The sequence below is a fragment of the Varroa destructor genome, unplaced genomic scaffold (genome assembly GCF_002443255.2).
Source record: "Varroa destructor unplaced genomic scaffold, Vdes_3.0 BEIS01000006.1, whole genome shotgun sequence".
NCBI classification, from domain to species: Eukaryota; Metazoa; Arthropoda; class Arachnida; order Mesostigmata; family Varroidae; genus Varroa; species Varroa destructor.
Genome location: NW_019211459.1, coordinates 2861485 through 2884556, shown reverse-complemented (window position 1 = coordinate 2884556; position 23072 = coordinate 2861485). Strand labels below are relative to the sequence as shown.

Below are 23072 nucleotides of genomic sequence, written 5' to 3'. Positions count from 1 at the left end.
TTCTGTCCATCTTGAAAACAGCGGACGTAAGCATAATTTGCTTGTTGACAAAAGCCACCCAGTTTCTGGACGAGCATCAAACCATAAACAATGCGCTTATTCAGATCTTCTTCCTTGTGAGAGGGAACACCTTCTCCAATCGATATAACGTTTCAGGAGGGTCGCTCTTCCCTTTTCTCTTACATCTGTTTTCGGATAGGCAATGGGCCTATATCGAAACCGTACGTTAGCGAGTTTCGGTAAGTTAAAAGTGACACGGACGGATGCTGTACGCACATTGTACGTCAGTCATTAAAGCTGAGCAAGCAAACAGGCAGAGCTTTCAAGTATCTTTAGGTGGCTCAATGTATTGCCCCCTTGAAGTTGCGCAGCAATTTAGTAGTTACGAAAGTCGTCTTCGTCGTAGGACACAATCCAAGGATGGCACAATCATGATCAGATCTCATCCGCAAATCTCGCCGCAGCTGCCCACCTCTCTCTTAATTAGACTGTTAAGCGTTGCCTTAGGCTGGATTCGAATGATGGGTAAACTTTGCAACGTGGAGAAGTAGCAAGGTGGGAGAAAAGTAAGTTTCGTTGGTAGGTTGGCCGGCTGACAATGGGTGTATTTTGCCAAGCGGAAGTCACCCCTTGAGTGGACGGTAATTAGCCGATGTGGAAGTATTAGGACGAATGTGCACATTCGTATTTGGAGAAACTCCAATGGAGCAAGGAACACGGGAAATTAAGGCGTCTCTATGAAGCAAGAAGGACAAAAGGGGGAGAGAGTGTAAAAAGGAAACAACGGAGCGGACTTTTCAATCGTAGAGAGATTCAGTGTTTCTCCATTATTGCATTAATATAATCGACATATACACTGCTAATGATCGGATATCTTCGTGGTAAAGATTTAGGATTTTAAGCTAAATGCCGCACCTTCACGGGGTGTAGTCCCACACTTACGAAACTTACTTTTATTTTGTTGATCATGGCAGTGCCTCGTCTGGCAGAAGCGAAGAGGAAGTAAGCGCAAAGCTTAAATCCCTTGCTTAACATTTCATTAAGATTAGGGCACGCTAGGCCTGGTGTTGAAATTTATGTTTATCTAAAAAATCTAGGTAATTTTAAATAAGCCAGCTTGCTAATGGGTTGATAGCAATCGAAGTTATTTTGGATAACGCAATACGTTGCCCATTATAAATCGCGAAACCGTTAGGACAACTTACTTAAGCCGGTAAATTTATATATGTTTGTTTACTATTTACCGTATGTTATAGGCTCCATCATCGAATGATTAACGATTATACAAATGCTAAAATTAGCGATTGCTGGTTTTCTGCTGGAAAAAACCTGGGAACTATTACTATATCTATGATGTCTTGCCTCTGGATAAAGGACCCGATATGCAAGCATCTCAGAGATGATTTTCGCTCCTTCAAATATTCCGCTTATTGGTACGCATTTCGTGATATTGATTGGCCACATAGACTGTGGTTTTTGTGATAAAATTTTCCGCGAAAGAAGCTATATAGATTCTATCATAAGAAATCGTCTTAGACAGTGGCTTCGACCGGACGTTACAAATGACGAGGAGCCGATATTAGGACAGCAAATAAAGCAATACTTCTAAGCAAAAAGGTGAAAAAAGTTCTGTTTCGGTACATTCGAAAACAAAAAAAAAAAAGAAAAAATTAATAGCGCATCGTACATTTTATGGACCAACAAAAGGTACCGCTTACCCTAAATTTTTGAAAATTGATAAATACATCGCGGGTTAGAATACTCTACACGGCTGGAAAAAAAATGGTAAGTGAACTCTGCAAGAAGTAATCCATCCTATGAACTAGGATAGGCGTTATCCTTGCTAGAAACGGTCGAGCGTACACCCCGAAAGGGCCCGTAGGACGCGATCACAAGAATAGTGAAAAGCCTAGTTGCATTTCCCTTATCTGAGCCCTCATTCCAATTTACACTTGTTATATATCCTACTTTTTCAAGCGCCATAATGAATATTTTTCAATTCTTCCTTTACTTAGTCAATAATGGAGATGCATATTCGAAAGCGGATGCCTTTATCGGAACTTAAAGTATGCGACATTTTTGTGAAACTCGCCTTTGTTTTGGAAATTTCTATGGCATAGCTGAGAACGCTGGCTACAAAAGAAGGACTCGATATTTAGGACTCGTCATTATAAAAACATAACGAAATCAAAAGGCTTTTAAAGCGATTGGTTACGAATGACGAGAAGTGGGTCACATCCGAAAATAATAAGCAAACGATAACAAAGTGTGCTCCACTGTCTATGGCAAAGCCCTGACCGACATCCAAAAGAGGATAACGTTATGTGTTTGGTGGGACTGGAAAGGAATCATCTATTATAAGTGCTCTCACCAGAAAAAAACGATTGATCCGGATCTCTAGCGTTAATGACCAAAAAGATTACTCCCAAGCCATTGAAAAAATCGACTGGAACTAGAACAGGCGTCGTTTTTCTACCATGATCACATACGTCTTTAACTACCCGGTAAATTTAAATAGAAAATTTTAGTACGTGCGCCGTATAGCCCAGGTCAGCATCCGGTTATCGTCTGTTTCGGCCCCTGCCGAACTCCCTTAATATTGTCCATTTAGCATCGATGGAAAGCTGCAGAAACGACCACAGTGATGGAGTTACGTTGTGACCAGAAAAATAGTCATCGATAAAGACCCACATTTAGTTATATAATATTAATGCGTAAAAGAAGAAATTACTTGCTTCCATTTTGGCTTAAAACGGTCAATCTATATATATATATATATATACATATATATATATATATATATAGTCTAAACACTGGTAACGTATTCACTACACGGCTGTGGTAGCTATGATCTTTGGATAGCCGCTCTAAAGTGAGCAAGGTAAGCTTTGTTAGTGATTTTTATGCAACCATCGTCCACGGTTACCGACCAGCCATATGTCTATGTTATGGTTGTCGTTCAAAGTTCCAATATTAAATTAACATTTATATTTTCCAATACATTGCAACATTGTGTCACAGGCTTTATTTCGAAATCCAGACACGAGCTCCATTTTCAAAAAAATTGAAAGACTACAATGAACTTCGAGGCAGAGAACCAGAAATGCTTATTTTGGTCATTAAATAGTTTACGTGCACTTCTACAACGTATAGCTAATTATGTTGCGTACAGAAGATCCTATAGGTCAAATAACGTTGGCGCTCTCTCGTATAATCGTGTTTAGTATTTTATATTAAAAAAAAAAAAACAGGTATTTGTCGAAGTACAGGCCATTGTCCAATGACAGTGGCAAGGTTACAGAGATACTATCGAGGCAGCCTATGGGCTAGTAGTCAACTTGAGACGCGTTGCCTATTGGACAAAGGTATGCTTTTTGGTCATTGAAGACTATAGCACTAGTAAAAGCAGGCGATCATTATGGGGAAAAAACTTCGGGGCAGTAGAGTCTTGCTATGCACTTTGTGTTACTACCAACGACCGTCTTATTTCAATCAATGGAAGTGAACTGTTAGCACTGCGGCCCATTATGTTGCAGCAACGTAACGAACATGACGCTGAATTATAGCTCTTTTTCCTCCGCGACTCATCCGGCCGAGATAGCGGAGAAAGTTAGGGGGAATAAAATCGAGGAAAGAACTAAAGATGTCTCTTTACGTTCGGCTACCGATGCTTTTTTTTGTTTGTTTCCGTCTGCAGCTGCTGCCATCCTCAGTCTTCCCTTACTTTTCCTGTAGCAAACCCTTCTCGTTCTCTCACATTTACCAGCTATACACAATATCGTTTTGCTCTTTTACACCATCAGCAACGTTATAAAGCTTACCGCTCGTATCGTTGGCAATAGCGGTTTTCGCTGGCTTACATTTGCGCTGATGGCGTATGATCGTATAGAATAAGCCGGCGGTTCTAGGTTGTACGATTGGAAGAAACGCCCAAATTTATGTGGTTCGTCGGTCTGAAGCCGCCGGCACAACTGGGACACGGGTCGAGAATCAGTAGAAGCAAGTTAACAAACTTGGTAAGCAAAGCGGAAACGGTGGCGACAGCAGCGATGGCCAAATCGCTACGGGCCGAAGCTGCAGACGATGTTATCAAATTATGGAAATCGATACTTCCTTTTTTCTTCTTTTTCTTCCAGATTCTCCTCGCTTACCTCAAACTCCTCCTTTACGCGAGAGCGGGGGGTGGGAGGGGACCGATGAGCACAAACAGATATAGGAACGATACCCTTTGATGAGAGGGCATCTTTTACCAGAGACATCAGGAGCCTACTACTGACTGCATCACATTATCATTCCGTTTTGTTCTCCGTTTTATCATTTTGCCACAACTGATCTTGACGGGCCCTTGATCCCGCCATGTTTTTTGCATGCAGTGGTTCTCCACGTTCTGCCCTATGTTCTACCACTCGTTTTCCCGACCGAGTGAACGAGCATTGACCCGGTCGTCCACTCTTTCAGTTTCGTATAAAGAGAGCGCGCGCAAGCGTTTGTACTTCTATCTGGCGCTGCTTTCCATGCGTTCAGATGTCTCTACGACGATGTTGCAGTGAGATCGAGAAAAACCACGCTGTATTATTGTCACCACGAAAACAAGAGGCGAGCCAGCCGCAGCCGGTGCATTGGAGAAATAAGCTAACGCAAGCAGCTCCGGGGTTTGACGCAGTGGCGGGAAATCCTGCGACCCATCAAGAGGAGCCAGGCGACAGGGAATGGAACAGGAAAAAGATGCGACGATTGGAAAAAAAGGAAAGGGGAGTAGCTTTGGCTCGGCGGCAATAGAATAGAGGTAGAAACAAGCAACGACTGCGGAAAAAGAAGAAATTGAAGAACATAGCAAAGACCGTAGCTGGCGAAGCCACCCTGTAGCAGTATCAGCGAAACAGTCGTGATGTTTCGCCTTGCCTTGTCTACAGCAGCATGGAGGAAAATGAAGAGATACACAAACGACTGTTGAAGGGTAAAGAAAAGTAGAGAGCTAGAGGTAAAAACGACAACGAAAAGGCCTCAGCTCCGTTTGTCTTCCTTCTATCCGCAGAATCAGTACGACCACTTCATTTTGGTCGTTTGTTCTTTGGTCGGACATACAGGCAGATGGCCGCTGAGTTAGTTGGTGCTGGCTTGCTCCCAGCTCGCGAGCCAGTTACCGAAACCGCTGGCTGGATCGGTCGGGTGGGAGGTCCGTCGTTGAAGTGCTTTTGCGGCAGTTAAGTTGGCGGGCTGGCTGCATGGTTGCTAGGTGAATTGTCGTTGGCGCCATTGTTTGGTTTGGTTTTGCCCCACACCGCCGTTTGCACTTGATGTCAACTGGTAGCTGCCAATAGCAGCTTTCTTGGCTACTGCTAAAAAATACTTTTTTCCCCCGCTGGCCCCCATTGACAAGAAGTACGCTAGCTGAGAGGTAATAAGGTTCGTGCGACAACTGGTTTTCACCTCTTGTTGCCGTTCGCGAGGTGTGCAATGCTATGCAGTGGCCGCCGCGGTGTCGCCAAGGAAGATCACAAGACGCTCCGTTTCTAATTTTTGCGGCGGGACAGGTTACGCTTGTCCTTTCATACACTCACAATTTTCTTGTACAACAGACATATGGCAGTATAGCATGCAGACGGACCCGGCGTCCTTTGCTGTCGGTACGCGCGAAGGCAACAGTCTTGCATTGTTTTGTTATTATCACGACGAGACGCTACAGAAGTAACAAACGGCAAGAAAGGGTGTAGCAAGAGCAGCAGCTGCCCGGCTATGACTTCGCGACCCATACGAGCTATTTTCGGTCCTCTTCTCTTTATTCGTCCCATGCGATGCTCTCGATCGTCACTTTTCCCTTATCTCTCGGCATCACATTCTTTGCCCTTCGGCATAGCAGGCACACCGGCCCCTGTCGCCTCCAATTGATTCCGTCCGCGATGGAACCGACTCGGGGACCGTTGACGAAGTGATACGAGGACCCGCAAACGTTCTTCTTTTACTTGTTCTCCAGTTACCTCCAGCTTTCAGTCCTTTCCTACTTATCCCTCTACCCCCGTACGACGCTCTTTATCGCCCCTTTTCCCTTATTCTTGGGCAACACATTCCTTGGCTTTTAGTATAACAAGAACGCCGTCTCCTCTGGCTTTCAGCTGACTCCATTCCGCTGCAATGCAGCCGGCTTAGCAGCCGGTAACAGCGTGGTACAAGAGTCCGCAAGCGCTCTTCTTTTGTTCGCTCTCCAGTTACCCGTACCACTTTGGACGGCGCGTCTCCCTAAAGCGAAAGAAAAGGAAGGTGAAGAAACACGAATGCTGTTCCGGTCAGTCCGGTATGCGAAACGGGTACTGGTTGTGCGCATGCATGAGTAGTACGGCCTGGCATGAGTAAGCAACCACCATGACACCAGCGGCGTGAAGGTTGCATGAAGCTTGCATGCGTCCATCATTCGTACACTCGAACCAACCTAACGCGAGTATTTCTGCCCGTCACTGAGAGAACAAGTAGGCAAGCCGCCATATCTCTTGCTTTTTTATACCCTCACTATAGAAACGATTTACATAAGTTGCTAATGAAGGGTCATTCGGTTCGAACAGAGTTATTATTGCACTTATTGCTAACAGGTAACTGTAATTAATTGAGTGATTATTTCAGTCGCTTGATCTGATTATACTTAGATATATTTGTATTGAGATAATACTTGCCTAAGGATTGAAGCAACCTCAATTAATGCGATAAGTTATCTGGTTTGAGCTAGTCAGGTTAAACTGCAATCAACCTCATAGATGTTGCCCTGTAAATTGCTGACATCAAGTTAAACGAAGCTTTGTCAGCGTCACAGTCGTTTATGTAGTAGGATTAATGTTTAGACGTATCTGTAATTCTTATCTAGATGGCTTAGCGAGCCTTACCTTACCTCTAACTTAAAGTGTGAGAAGTCTGGAAGGTTTTGCTCTATGCAGCATAAAAAAAATTTGGCACTCTAAGCATGACTACAGTCACCACCGAGATGCCTGTAGCGATGTCCAATATAGCTGCTCCTGCGTATGTGATAGTATTGACGGATAAGTACGGGCACTATAGATTCCTTTCGTCAGGTCCTAAAAATTCCTAGTTTAAACAGGTAGCACCTATATTTGAACAGAGATATGAACAGTTGTTTACGTTGGTTCTCCGTTTCAGCCAAGGTCTTCTACCTGACTCGTATGAACCCTAAGCCGTCTTTCTTCTCGAGGAGGAGTGGCTGCGCGTACAGGCTTGTGTGGATGTATTCCATCGGTACATTATGCCATATGTCAATCTCAGCTAAAACGAACGCTTGAACACTCGTGTATCTATTAGCTAGCGTAATATTACAGATATTAACGTTACGTAACGTTAAGACAGTATTGGCAAGGCAAACGACGTGATACTATACGGTTAGTTATACGTTGCTCGTGAAAACCAAAGGCGTCATTGTGCAGACGTCCAAATGACAAATGTACATAAAATTAAATTAGATTGTTTTAGATTAATTGTTTTCTAAAATTCTAGTCGACAGACAGATCTGGTTAGGATCAAAAGGTAAATGTGATAGTGTTTCTCGTTCGCCCCGCCGAAGGTTACGAGCGACCATCTTCTGACCGCTTTTGTAATAGTCCTCGAAGTAGCGCGAAGAGGCGACTCATTCTGCGAACAGAGATGTCAAATAAGAGGTATTTGTTGCCTTGTTGGCTCTTGTCTCTCTGATTTCTGCCACTGTCGCCCATAGCAGAGGCTACGCTCGCCAGTCGCACTTATATGTGTAGTAGACGTGTAACGAGCTGACTCTATACGTGGCCAGGACAGGCCCGAGCGAGGGAGATGCTATCAACCTTATCGACTCTAGCTGACACACGCCACGGTACCGTTCTGCGATACGACACCAGTATCGTCTTAACAATAGACTAGCCGAAGATCCGCTTATTTGTGTTATATGTTTCATAGGCTTTCACCGCTACTAGCGCGATTATTTAGGCCGAAAGGGATAGGGCCTGGAATCGCCCTATCCATGCCGCGGGCAGTTACGATAATCAAGCGGTGTGGTCAAAGCATAAGACTCACCAACCAAATTTACGATACGTGTTCTAGCAGTGCATGAGCGTCCAGCATTTTTTATAGAATCAGGACTTATCGAGCCCGCTGATGTTAGCGGCAACACTTATCAATTTTCCTCCACTTCGTTTCTTGCAGCGGCTTCTCGGTAACCACTCAACGAGCGTGTGCATTCATGAGGCAGGCGGCGTCAATGAAGTTGGCTACCACCATCGATGAAACAATCAGGAAAACGGCGATGTTGTTGCAGGCGCTAGCTGAAAGATAGCCAGCGAAAGCTCATTCGCAAAGCACTGTTGTTGCTGAAAAAGAAACAGGTCCTCACAGGATCTGGCCCAGAGAGAAGAACCAAGCCAGCTTGGTTGGCGTTTAGCGATTGTCGCTGTACAAATATTTTCTCAGCCAATAGACAAACGCCTGCAGTACACCAGTTTAACAAAATTGAAAAGTCTTCTTGAAAAGGAAAAGTGGGCGTATACAGAATAATCTAGCTACTTCGTCGATGAAGCGATACAAATACATTATGCTCGTTAGAGTTTTCTCTACTGCTACCGACGGGAAGGTTCATTTCAATAGTGATCAAGGTCTAATTAGCGATTTCTAATTAAAACGTACTTTTTTCGCTGTCTACATTATGGTGATGCTACAACACGTCAAACTTATTTTCGCACCTCCCGCGTACGACATACTAAATCTGAGAGTGTATCTGTACCCAGTTGTGGCATCTGGCGAGTGACAACAATAGAGCGATGGCTTCATAACGACTGACCCCTCACGTATATCACACAGCCCCCGCATGTCTTTTCTCTTTATAAAAGCAACTTTAAAATCTTTTAGCTCATTATGTACTTCGTTGTAGTAACGGGTAGTAAATGAGACATAAGCCTGTGTGACATGGGAAAAGTTGACGCAGTCGTAGAATTTCTTAACTGTAATAAGTCTATTTTTTTTTCGGTGGCGCGACTCGGGCGTTTGTAGTCACCCCCCACATATGCGCTATGTCCTTCCTGCTTCATAGGTCACTAACTTTCCGAGTCACTATCTGAGAGTGTTCCCATTTGGGAACTGGTAGTAGTAGCAGATTTAAAGGCAATTTCATTTCTATTTGTGTTTCAGGAATGTGACCCGATGATATGCTCATCGCAGGGGTATTGTTCTTCATCTAATAAACACAGTGAAGACCCCCGAAACAACGTCAGCCTTGCTTCACACAGGTATTTCTCATCTATCTATTCCAATGTTCCGCGATTCATATTTCGCTCTAAATCAAAAACAACATTATCTTGAAATGGAAGCTATCGTACCTCGTTTTTTTCCCATCGAAGTTCACAAGCAAGCAGAATTGCAAAGCTGCCAGTATAACATGATCGATATTACGCACCACGGGAAAACGAGCACAATTAGAATTGTTCTTGTAGGTTCCTATTGGCGAAACCGGTTCGGTCCCGAGTTTGGTCCAGCAATTTTTTAATTATTTTCATTGAATTTATAGAATTATGTGTGATTAATTGGATTCAGTTGTAAACAATGCTTTACGGACATAAAGCCCGAAGCACTTATTTGCAATTATGTGTACTAAACCGCGAAAATACAACATATACCAAGTGGTGCGGAGAGGAACTTCAACAAAACCAGTAGCATTTCTCTATCCTATAGGATTTTTAACTAGATTTTATTTAGGCCAAGATTAAGGACTGGCAAAACAGCCGAACTTTCGTGGAAACGGCCTGCTGTTCCGGCTCGAATCAAAAACTGTGTGGTCAATTTTCTATCAAGGAACATTTATCGATAAAAGTAACTATTATACGTTGGATCGATGATTAATTATTAAAGATCTCTGATAAGCAATAGTGAAAATTGACATTGAGCGTACACTGAACATTTCAAAAACGTCTATTCTGCTATTATATAGTACAGGTGTGTGCTCTCTAGCTGACGCTACATAGCTGGGTACGCTTTTGTCTACCGTCATTCTCTGTCCGATTGGAGAATATACACCCGATTTATCTGATAAACAGGAAACTAGTTTAAGCACAGTAGAATCACATCATAGCGTACAACAAGCACAATAACGCCGAAAGGAGACATTTAGGAGCGTGCGTGTGTCGTACGGGAAGCGTTCTTGCGTGCATGCCTATCTGTTGGCGGGCCATCATACGTGCGCATGCTACTATTGAATACGAGTAACACATTAAAGCGGCTATGTGGAAATTTTTTCGTGCCTTCATTTTCGTAAGCATGGTCGGTGGCGGTACCGTCGCCATTCGCGACAACGTTGTTCTTGTTGTAGCCGTTGCCATTTTGCTATCGCTTATTCCACACTGGATTGAAACCGGTCACCGATTCCGATCTGGATAATGACGTATGGGACTCATTCGCTTCATGTTCGCTTCACCTTCTATGTACCTTTCCGTGTGTTTTTCCTTCTATTTTATTGCGTTTCGCTTTTCTGAAGTGTCCCCTCATTCGGTTGCTGGCAGGCATAGATAGAAGAGGTACATATGTCTCCGCTGGCGATGAACGAGCGCCTGTTGGCATATTGACGATCTAAGCTTCGGATCAGTCGCTCTCGATCGATGGGTTCCAATATGTACGAAGGGGAACGAGTAAGTCACTCTTCTGATCTGCAGCGTACACCGACAAGTTACTTTCTGCGACAGCGTCAGCATTAAGCATCAGCATTATTGCAGTTTCTGCGACGACTACAGCTGCCATTATTGTCGTTTAGTTAGTATCATTCATCAAGATTTTTTCTTTTAAACCACACGAAATGGGACCAATGAGTGGGGACGTGAACCGTGGAAAGAGAGCTAACATACGAATACTGCAGTAGTAAGGCTTATGCAGATACTTTACGCGTGCGCGCTCATCTTAGTGGCTGCGATGTATAGAGCTATGCGTCTGTTAAAGTGGTGGGGGTCATAGACGGCTAGATACGTTGACATTTACCAACTATTAGGCAGCTAATTTAGCTTACTCGACCAGGACCAACTGTTGCCTACGAGGATCCTTAATACAAAAGAAAGACTCGGTGGCGCCAAGCCAATTGGCCTAAAGTGCATAACGGGCTATGCGACTCCATGTGGGCAGGGGAGGCGAATGATGACAGGTGGCGGGTGGCACGCCGATGTCCAACAGCAGCTGTCGTTCCTAGACTCCAAACGTCAGCGAGGATATCAGCGCAAACAGGCGCGATGACGATTGTAACAGTATGAGACGTAGGCACAGGTCCGTACTGTGATAACCCAGGAAATTACCGCTGCGTTAATATACACACTATCGATACTAAATTTGCATGCAATTTAAACTTCAAGGCAGAATAATGTAGGTCCCGTTACCTGAAACAGTTTCTTCTCAAGTAGCGCAGAACTTATGTGTCGCAAGTGGAAACGCTTTTCGCTAACAGTTACATATAGAACCACTTTGTGGCCTGACTACTTTTTTTGGTATTTGAGATAGTTATAGCGCAATTCTTAACAATAGACGTATACAGGAGTTTGCGGTTGTCAGACTGATAAGCGCTTAGGCGTTAGATTGACCTAATGGCTCTTTGTCTACTTTGGTTACAGCAGCCCTGATGATAGCATTAGGATACGAGCGGGCTCGGTGGAACTCCTTCGGGAAGGCGGAGGGAATGCTTCAGGAACAACCGATCAGTTATCTCACGAAGTAGTACTCGTCGATCCATCAATGGCATCTCAAACGAAATGTGCAGCCCTTAAGCAAAACGAATCAGATACCTTACAGACGAATAGCGCACGACTGCCGCGTCAACAACTAAGATTTGAAACAACTTGTCCTCAATTGACGGGAGTGTGCACCGGCCGTTATTCTTCACTCCATATTGATAAGGCGGTATATATTCCTCGCATCAATCACGCCGGCAGCTTCCGATTAATGGATACGCCAAGTTCCCAGCCGACGCACCTCCAGCAAGAAGCACAACAGAACGGTCTTCATTCGCGAATCTGGCCGCCGGGTCGACGTCTTACCCGGGCCGGAATGGCGGGGGTTAAAGCGAGTTGCTCTTTGGTGGAGCTGCGCGGTAGCTGTGGTGTTTCTGAAATGCGATTAGGTTGTGGAAGTAGCGACGCCGATAGTAGCTTTGGCAGTCTGCTAAGGCTGAGTGGCACACATTGCGGACGACCTGCGAGACTACTGCACTTCGCCGGTAGGGGGCCAGATACGTTAGTTACAGCCAATGGTAAGTTAGTGACAGCGCTATCTTGAAAATTATCAACGACATTACTTCACTGAGAACTTGATGTTCAGATCGTATCTAACTGTGGTCGACATGTGAGACGAATGAAGAGATTATTAACTTTTGCTGACCTTCGACTGTCCGCAAGAGGCCGTTTAGTTTACTGCTTTACATGCATAATGTACAGTACATAGATGAGCATGTGTGTCAATAAAGTTACTATGATTAACTATAGATAAGGGCAGAAATAGGCGCAGCGGCCATATATAAGCTGACAATAACTGCAATAATTAACACGCACGTTAAATACCATACGTCCAATGACACTAACCAGCCCACATAGATATATTCATGGGCTACATTAATCGCCAGAATCGACGTTTGAGATACTCAACAGAACCGCAGGTTCAAGCCCCATAACAAGCGTACAAACGGGAGAAAAAGATATTGGATATGCTCCGCTTGATCTTTGAGATGGGGATGGTTAACGGGCTACGAGCTGATGAAGTTCTCACAGGAGTGTAAGTATCGGTGAGCGCCGGATCTGCCGAGGCGCGTTGTCTTATTTGGTTCGTCGTTTCCCATTGAACGGTCAATTAAACTTATGGTTGCTAATAAAAAGAAGCTAAGATGCCTACATGGGTTCGCAGATTACATTTACTAGTCCGCTTAATGTACGGAAAGGCAGAAGCGTCCTTGCAAGCGCTCGAGCCGGAAGAAAGCTCCAAATTTACGATTGCAGTTACACTGAAAGAGCCCGTTTCACATCACTTCACAGAAGTGTAAAAAAAAAAACGGTAATTTTTTAATGGCAGCAGCGTTTCTGTTCTTCGCATGAACGCACAAGAAAAAATCCTAAGAAGTCAAATCACAAGACTAGAGCGGACACTCCCTGTTATCGACGCATACCGAAACGAACCATCGTAATTAACGATGCAAAGATCAATCTGATTGTTTCGTGCGCTTCGTGGCAAGACGTTTTACCTTGTCGAAACCAAAGGCTGTTCGCATCCAGTGCTCTCTCATTTCGGTTAACGAAAAGGTTCGCAGCATGTCTTGATGGAGCTCGTCATTAGTTGTAACTGCGAAGAAAAATGGCCGAATGATACCATCGTTGTAAAAATAACAGTGTATCTGTTGTTTTGAAAATAGGTTGCGGAGTATACATCGTCAGACCGGATTGTCCATGTTGTGGCCGTTCGATCGGCGTCCACACTGCTTTTTACCATAACGATGCTGTAACTCGTTCGATTGGTTTGTCGCGTTCATGGCCTGATTCTATGGCGAAAGAGCTAATGTGTGTGAATTTCTTGATCAATCCCCTCAGTGGCTCCCGTGCTAACGATAAAGCGTCATTCATACTGTGCGACCATTGTAGAGCGTCACCCCGATGAACTACCTATCTCAATAGTAGCTTTTCGAGAAAAGTAAGCACCATTTCAAACTGTAAAGTTTCGTCGTAACAAACCATGTACATTGTTGTGTTCATTGTTCGATAACTTGCCAGCCCGAACCTGATCACAGACTCAAGGAGAGAAGGACGAAATCAGCCGGAAACTTCTTCGGAACTCTACATATATATATATATATACATACAACGTCATGCGTTTAAGTTGTGAAAAAACTTGGCTGGCTGTTTGGTGGGCATGGCTACTCCTGGTACTAAACGAAAGCCACTTCTCGTTAGAACAAACTCGTCATGGCGAACTAAAGTGCCTTATGTCGGAAGTTGAATGGAGATGCTGTTGTCTAATGTTTCCGCACTGGGTGAACCCTTTTTCCTTAAATTGATATTCAGTTTCCATGGGAGTTCTTATATATTTCGTGAAAACTTCAAGCAAACTGCGACATCTTGAATGGAATTTGAATAAAAAAAAACTGAAAAAAATAGCTTGAGAACGTATAAGAATAATTTAAAGAGCAGTCTTTAATGCACCTGTGTCTTTGCTACAGCAATGAGTAGCCGTTTTATAGAAGATAATGCCAATTGCCTATTGGGTCGCCCAGATATACTCTACACCTTTCGGACATCTTTGCCGTTTTGATTTTTGGGTCTTTTAGTCTGCTAGCAGGTCAGGGTTGAATCTATAAGCTCACACCTGCCAATGCCGCTTAATGCACAGTTACCCTTGTATGAAGAAGTTGTCTACCAACTAAAGGAAGAACATATTGAAAACGGCGAAACTTTTAGCGCATAAAAGAATATATCTATTTTTATTTATACACAGTCTTTCTCAATAGAAAAACAACTTTCAATTTAGACACGTTTACTTAAGCGCGTAAGGACGTTAAAATACGGAATATTCAGAGTAGTGTAAACACAACTCCGGATTACACAGACATTGTAAATAGTCCCGCGTACTTATTGAAATGTTATGTAGGTATGAACACTACCGAGAGAGAAGCGCCCATATATATTATATATATAGAAATATACTCCTATAGCTCCTATATAGCCCATATATATAGAAATTCACTCCTTAGAAAAGGTAGCCCATATGCCAGAAACCGTATTGTGTTTTAATCGTACAAATATAATTGTTTTTTTTTTTTTAATATGTATTTTGCTAGATTCTCGTTCTTGTTTTATTGCACATAAGCACGTGCACTACATTTAACGCGAAGCCCATGGTAAAAGCTTCAGATCTTAACTAGATGGTCTTTCACACGTATGTTGGTAGCACTTTTGCAGACGGAGGAGACGCTTTGGTATCTGCGCCGGGATGAGTGAGCATCGTCCGCTCACTGGGGTTATCATGCTTTACCACTTAACTTTCTTTGTGTCGTACAACAATAGGAGACACATTTACGCCTCATATTGAAAAATTTTCTGCATCTCGTTATTCAGCTGAGCAAGCGTACAGGTACCCCTGTGTACACTCGGCTCCCCATCGTCGTGTAACAATTCCGTATTAGAAGCAGACCTGGAGTAATCGGCTGGCATATAGATCAGTGACGTAATGCGGATTTTTTTCGTTAAAATTGCCATTTGTTTCGCTATATGATATTCGTATTCGCTGTTCCAAAATTTGACGCGGTAAAATCTAGGATGGGCTATAGCCACTAGCGGAACTGAGAAAAGGTTTAAGGGGGCGACGAGGCTAGTGGCTATAGTCTTAGCCGCTAAGAGCGGCTAGACGTTGAGCTTTGTGAAAATGATTTTTTTCAATAACGCTTCTGTATATTTTCAGGTGTTACGTTGCTCCAGCAAACAGGCCAGCACTCAGTGTCAAGCGGAAGTATTGCAGAATCAGCGGCAAGCCAAACTTCTCAGTCCCAAAAAGAGCTGCGTATGATCCGAGGGCAACTTTTTCAGGAAGGCGATAGCAATAACAACAACAGTCTACACGAAAATCATCAGTACTCGAATATGATCGAGCGAACTCTGCAAAGTTATCACACGGAAACCTCAATTGGATCAAGGTGCGATGCCAGGCCAGCACATGTTGCTGAGCTGCGCCTTGACCAGACAGTGTCAAATGCGACAAACGCTGCCCGAAGACACCGCCAATTGCAGGAAGCCTCATCGGGCAAAAAGAATAGCATAAGCCTTAAAAGCAGCTTACGGAATTCTAAAGGGAGACAGCGGCAATCGGGTTTTAGGGACGGTGGGGCCGCGTTCGCCAGAAGCCGTCGATCAACAGTTGTTGAAGCAGCGTGTAACACGAGTGGCCCACATTGTAAACTACGACCAGCGCTTAAATTAGCCGTCCATTCATCTTTATCCACGTGGAACAGTGGACGACAGCGACAGCGATATGTACCAAATTCAGAATGTGATATCTACGGTAGTTTTAAGATACCAAGCCAGAAAACAGTTACAGTCACCGCCGCGTACGCGACTCAAAATAGTAACAATACGAGCAGCAGGAATAACAATAATATTGAGAATAGTTATTATAACCCTCATCAGCATCCCGACATTGGGAGTCGACGCTGTTCAGCCCCGACAGATGAAGAAGGATCACTAAAGCGTCCATTGGCAACGAAATGTCAAAGTATTAGTTCGGAGAAGCTTAGCAATGAATCGTTGATTGTTACCAGGTATTCTGGGCAAATCTGTGGCAGTCGCCGCGTGATCGACAATGCAAAGCTCTACGACAGCACTGACTCATCGGCGCAATCCTTCGAGACAGAAAGATCATTCCGTCAGGAATCGTTGACGGAAACTACTGACCTTTTTGGCATCGGCTGTAACGCTGCTAGCGTGTCGACGTGTAGACGTAAAGATCAAACAAACGAAGGCGAGACCGATTTTGCGCGATCTCTGAGAAAAAGTATTGCGGTAAACATTGAGAAAACCGAATTGTTGAATAGCATGGCTATCACGAGTTCATGACAAATTGGCAACAGCGAAAACAAGAACAATGGTACCGCACCTCTCTAAATGTATCTAGCAACTGGCGACGGCAGAAAAAGGTGGCACAAAATTATGCCTCTACGCACTGGTAATCCAGCCTGCACTGTCAGGACAAAGTGCGGTTGCTTCAAGCCTGAAGCGCTACTACGTCCGAACATTGATGATTTTGTCCGGTGGAACAAGATCATCTCATGCAATTACATTTGCCAGACTTTTTTTATTCATCGTGCTGCTATAAGGCGGAGTAGCAGTGGTAGCAACAACACGAACAGCTACCAAGTAACTGTGGCTAGCTGCCTGCTCCGTGACCTTTTGTATAAGATAGAAGGGACATAAAAACAAAGAGAGAAAAATACGCCCCTCCTATTGAGCGCTCATTGTCGAGAAGGCTTGTGATCGATACCCTACAAGTTCCCGCAGTAGCAAGATATTTCAGACAGAAAAAAAGTGATCATTACAGTAAGAGGAAAACAAAGAAAGGGCCAGATAACTTGCTAATATTTTCGTTTGTCTCCGCTACATTGCACATGAGTCAAAGTAGTTTTTCTCGTTGTTGGACGTGCGCAAGTGGGGCCGTGTCAGACACACGGAAGACACGGAGGAAAACAGCTTGAGCTTTCGCGGTTATGGGGTACAGCACTCGTGTGACGTGCACGGGGATTTCCCCAAAACTTTTCAAAATCTATTCCGTACCATTCGTTTTTATGTGATGTGTATGTACGTACGCACACAAAATTGCCAGTTACCGTCAGCAGCAGAAACAAAGAAAAATTGGGGGTGCTTGAAGAAATGAATTCGGATGAGCTTGGAGGACCACTGACTGCACTCGAATATTACTGGCTCGCAAAAAGGAACCGGGCCAATGGTCCTAGCGTCAGTCCGAAAACAACAATAGCATTCTTTCTTGGCTGAGCTCGAAAAGAGTTTCCGGGGAAACCGCAGACTCGCAGGACGGACGCAACCTACGATTCTTCACTGCCGTGGCCACAATATCGGCACAGCATCCGGATATTATGGTCGCATTTCCGAATTGCTGAGCAACGGCTGCACCGCGACATCGACTTAGGGAACTTCCTGAAAGCTCGTCGTTTCCTGTGTACTCTGTACCATTGACATAGATTCACTGAATGTTTCGAGTTTTACGTTCGGAACTGTGTCAGCATTATCTAAAACAACTACAGCTACTGCTATTATTACGCGCCATCAACATTTCGTAGCCAAAATAGTAATAAGAGAAAAATGCGACGAGTAATAATAGCAATAATAGTTATTATTGTTACAACAATAACAAGTATTCTGTACATTTCATGACTCCAGTACAAATATCCAAAAGTAAACAACAGCGGCAAAACCTAACAAGGGATATACTATAGAAACGGATCGAGGTATTGTTACTGAAAGCGTTAGAGTTCTGGCTAAAACAGATATAATTAAAATAAAATAAAATAGAATATAGGTATATGGTGACGATATTTAGTAGTAAAGCTAGCAGTGACAGATAGCAATGGTAATTAAATTATATATTATGATGAAAAGCATTTTTAGTGGTAGTTCGAGGCGCGCAGACTCCAAAGGTCGGGGGGGGGGGGGGGGGGGGACAGAATAAAGGAAACACCATCACAGATACCGGAGACAACGCAGGTTTATTACAAAAGAATGGTTCCGACAAAGACGGAGACGCACAGAATGAATACCAGGCCGCAGCGGATCGTTTCTTAGGTTATTGTTGATTATTAGGTTGCTGCTCCATTTACATAAATGGTGTACGAGTATCAGTTGAAACGTTGCCATCTTGAATCCGGTGGCAGCATCTTACAGAGTAAGACAATTTCTATGGCCTGCCACGTAATCGCTTCATCGACTGGCCGAATATTATTCACAGTATTGCAAATAGGCTTTGAAGCTTGAAGACGGAACTAATTATTATTGGATTGGAATGACGCAGAATCCGTATCGCGCCATGTTGTCAGAGGACTTCGCATTCGACCCGAGCACAAAGTCCCATCCACACCTTAGAGTAGTATTATATACAGAAAAACAGTGGCAGGTTTCTGTTCATCGAAACATGAAATGTCACGCAGACGAATATTTGGGCTGGGATCATTCGAAAATGATTAGCCATTTGAATGAATACATAGCCACCTCTTGTCAATGACAGACAAAATATCATCTTAGATTAGATGGATATCGGCTGTCGTGATCCAATAAGATTGGTTAAATTACTGTTGTTATATAGGACATCTCCAGTTTAAAATGTTTTGGCCAGGTCTAGCTGAATGCACACAAAGTAGGAAAATGGACCTGCAATTAACCAACAATGCACGTTTAAGTTAGGGCTGAAAGGGAAGAGAGCTTAGGATCTTATCTGTTTCCTCTTGAAGGTATTTGACATGCAGGCACACGTCATACGAGTCCTGGCGTGCATAAAGCCCATTGTTGACAGGAGTTCGCCGGCAGTGGCCCATCGGTACTTACAGCTGCTGTCACGCCATCTGTTGTCATTTGTGAATGTCATGAATGTATGATACTATGGTTGTTGTGGTACCAACAACAACGAAGATTCTAAATGGGTCAACTTTTAAACAGGCGCAGGAGTCGTAGTGAACATTTAGACGCATCACGCAGGGCGCTCCACACAGCAGACAACTTAAAAGTACAGCAAACTGGTGTGCTAGCAATCACCTTCTTCGCAGAACTTCGTTGTGTTTTATTAGCTGCCTGCCACAAAAGAACGGAACGAAAATTTCGGGTGAATGTAACTCGTAGCTGAGTAACTTCGGCCGTAGTGATGCATTGCTGCGCTCGTTTTAACATTACATTGCTATTATGAAGCGATCTCTATTGGGCTCAAAGTGTCCTTTAATACACGTTAACCTGGCAACGACATCAAGTTGATAGCTTTCGAACCTTCGCATCGAATAACTATTTTCCTAGTGAAATAAGGCGTTTATCGTTTCTGCGCAAATATTCGAAAGGGTTCGCGCCCTACATCAGGACTACGCCGGAGTACGGGTAGCTGACGGTGCGTAGAGCGCGCTTCACGTATCGAGTACACTGGAAGATGATGCTGCATAATGAGAACGTGCAATAGAGATTATATTAAGTTGCACGTTCGAGCATCGCTATGTTTTCTCTCGCGCGTCTCGAACAGTATCTCGGAGTGATACGACACAATAACGGTTACTAATAATGTGATTGAAGATAATGAAACAGGATATTAGATACGAATAACGGTAAGAAGATATAACGTTCACGTTCCCTTCATGCTTCAAAGCCTCCCGTGCGTCTTATAGCTTTTTCTCAATTGCGTTAAACATGTCGCGTTGCAATAACGCTTATAGCACTAAATAGAACTGATCAATTAGCATGACAATTCGCATGCCGTTGCCCACCTCTCGCAGTCAATGGAGCGTATACAATTCATGAGCCGCTGGTGGGTTTTTGTTCAATTTGGAGCTTAGAGTTGCTGATGGGCGTAAGGCAGACCATTAAGGCAATAGAGCTTAGCTAACGAAGATTTGATTTATAGTACTATTATTCTTCTTTTCAAATCAAATTCAGGTGCGGGTACCGAAAATGGATGGGATCTCGTTGGACAACAAAAGTGCAATGGGGCTGATACATCTCCGCCACTCACCCTTTTACACACATACGCACAAACACATCGACACATACACACTACACATATGTGAAAAGTCACCTATATAATATACACCGACAGAAACTAGTAATTATCAACGTAAGCGTTGATCTCACACTATATCAAACTGGAACGTATGAGTATTCATATATATGCCGTATATATACACACATATGGAAATAGCCTTGTTCTCGCTGACTTATACTGCTGCCGTCCGATGTTATTTACTGCTATTCGAAACAGCACTACTATGTACGATTAGTCTTATTATTATACATTATAGTACTAGATTTGCTGTATATATATATATATATATATACAGGCATACATATCTATATGTGCGTGTGGCAAGAAAACAATAAAAAACGAACAGCAGCAACAGCAAGTCTTTTACCATAATTGCATTAAGGAGAAATAGCCGATCAACAAACATTAATGATTGTAGAACATAAGGCAAATACACAACGACTGCATAGTATAACAGTACAGAGCCACAACAGAGGTCGGACTAGAAATCTACAAAAAAAAAAAACACTCTTCACACATAGTAATTATAGTAATTAAACGATGATCATAGCAATAATAAAAAGCCGAGAGATGTGCCAAACAGGCTATATACATACATCTTATTTAATTACGTATAGGTACACGGAAAAGCGATTAGATGGTGACTATTTAAAAAGGGAATTTCAGGTTATCTTATCTTAAAATTAATTTTTATATTAGACAGCGAAACAAGCAAATCCGTGGGGTAAAACGAAATGGACGAACGGGACCCTGCACACCTATTTCCGCGCTGTAAACAGGACCGGTGAACACTCCTACTTCATTCTTATAGCACAGATTAATCACTGCTAAATTAATGATCATCCAATTTTCGTTACTTCATTTATAAACAATGTATATTACTTCTAACGATATAGGAAAGGCAACACTAGTAGGTCAATAATTCTATTTAGCTGTCGTGAACAATATGGTATTGCAAAAACTACAGACTGGCTCTCACCAGGGACTTTATCAGAGATTATGGCTTTTCGTGATTTGGCTATACTATTTCCAACAGTAATTAAGCCAAAATCGTTTTGAAGGCCTTTGTCTTGATGTCACTTGTTCCCCTACCAGTATTCAATAGCCAAAGCAAACATCTTTTTATTTCTAGTAAACTTGTGTTGTGTCTGAAAACTATTATATGTTCAGTGATAAAGCTATACGTTAAGTAGTGTGCGTCCTCTTGTATGTTTCTATGAGACATATGCGGCAATATATTATTGTCGAGAGCTTTGTTTTTCGGAAAAATTCCGTTGGATTTAACTAGGGTAGCGTTTTTACTTCGTCATGTTCATTAGTTGTCTCGTTGTTGGTCCGACAGAGGGCGTCATTGGCACGCGGCATATTTGAAATGTTCGTGCGATCGGTCAATAAAAACTAGTACCGTATGTTAGTGTACACACAATAACTTGTCTTTTATCTCTCTAGGACTTCGAATATACTTGCCGTTTTGTATTATCCGTCGATCGAATCATTTCAGTAGATGGCTAATGGTTGAATTTCAACATGATCAAATAGACGTTCTGTGCGTTCGACACAAAGCGCAAGCACTTGCAGTTCACACAATATACATACAAAAACAGAGCAAAAAAAATAAAAAGGGTGATTGATATTTTTCGTAATTCTGCATAGCCAGAGTATACACGAGCTAATACCACGTACGGTCGGTACCATACAGCCACAGAGCAGATCTACAGAAATTCTAGAAGAATGATGACGTCGATTACGAAAATAATCGGTTTGATTGGGTGGCCTATTTGTTGACGTTGCAGCGGGGCAAATAGAGCGACGCGTTCTGACGGAATGACACACAAAACGATATATTGGCGGACAAATAAAGTACAAAACAACACATTAGATGGACAAACAGACGTTGATAGAGCGTAGCACGGCCAGACGAGAGCAAGTGAGAATGAAAGAGGTGACTAATATGACCACTAGTACTCCCAAGCTAGACAGATAACCTCTTCCCAAACAAATTATATAACTAAGCATAACTACCATTGATGATACTAGATGGTTATTATTACGAAATATCATTAGCAAGCTAACAACATATCACGGTGACGAGCGAACGGCACTAAGCTCAGCAGATATTCTCGAGCCAGTAAAGAAAACTGCTTTTTGTTTAAATGAAGCCTTGTTCCTCCGGAACTCTAGAAATCGGTTCTAATACCTGACCACTAAGCTGCATAGACAGACCATGCATTTTCTGGCTACGAATTTCTGGAAATGAAAAGCATACGTATATGTATACGATACGATTCAACGAATCGTATATATATATATATATACGACTGTTGTTTTGCGGAACGGCTAAGGATTATACCGTATATCTTCAGTTCCGATTCCTGTAGAAGTACAGTACAGCCTTAGGACCAATTCGGAATATTGGTCGATACTACTCAGAGAGATCAATAATATCCCAGTGCACTTTTGGCACTATTATCTGGTCTTTTAGACAAGTTGAAAAGTAAGTGAACATTAGTGAGATCTACGTAGCTGATTTATTCGGATAAAGAGCTGGGTCAATTCCATCATTCTTCGACTCAGCATTGTCTACGCATAGACCTATTTGGTTCTCGACTGTCATCAGGTTGTTGGCATCTACAAGTGTTGCAACCTGGTTAGATTTGATTTCATTCAGGACACCCATTCGAAAGGACCGCTTGACAACTACGTATTTATTCCGACCCTGTTTCACCAGAAGGGGAGAAAGTGACGAAAATATTACAGAGTCCAGTAGGGGGTCGGACGTCACAATGACACAAATCAGTAAAATTACTATT

The 23072-nt window shown here is 43.0% G+C and overlaps 2 protein-coding genes across 8 annotated transcripts in view; one reads left to right on the top strand and one right to left on the bottom strand.

Moving 5' to 3' along the window:
- The window catches only part of LOC111252247 (uncharacterized), a 72592-nt gene extending 54404 nt beyond the window's left edge, over positions 1-18188 (top strand). For 3 of the 6 annotated variants that reach the window (XM_086973689.1, XM_022809774.2, XM_086973688.1), the window contains exons 2-4: positions 9151-9248; positions 11607-12238; positions 15427-18188. In XM_086973689.1, the coding sequence (XP_086829815.1) occupies positions 9163-9248; positions 11607-12238; positions 15427-16574 (1866 nt within the window). In that variant the 5' untranslated portion in view covers positions 9151-9162 and the 3' untranslated portion in view covers positions 16575-18188. Of the gene's footprint in view, positions 1-9150; positions 9249-11603; positions 12239-15426 lie in introns of all 6 variants that reach the window. The other 3 variants (XM_022809776.2, XM_022809773.2, XM_086973686.1) reach the window with 1 other exon arrangement.
- Positions 1-23072, bottom strand: part of LOC147754746 (uncharacterized) — a 43798-nt gene that overhangs the window by 19250 nt on the left and 1476 nt on the right. The window lies entirely within an intron of this gene.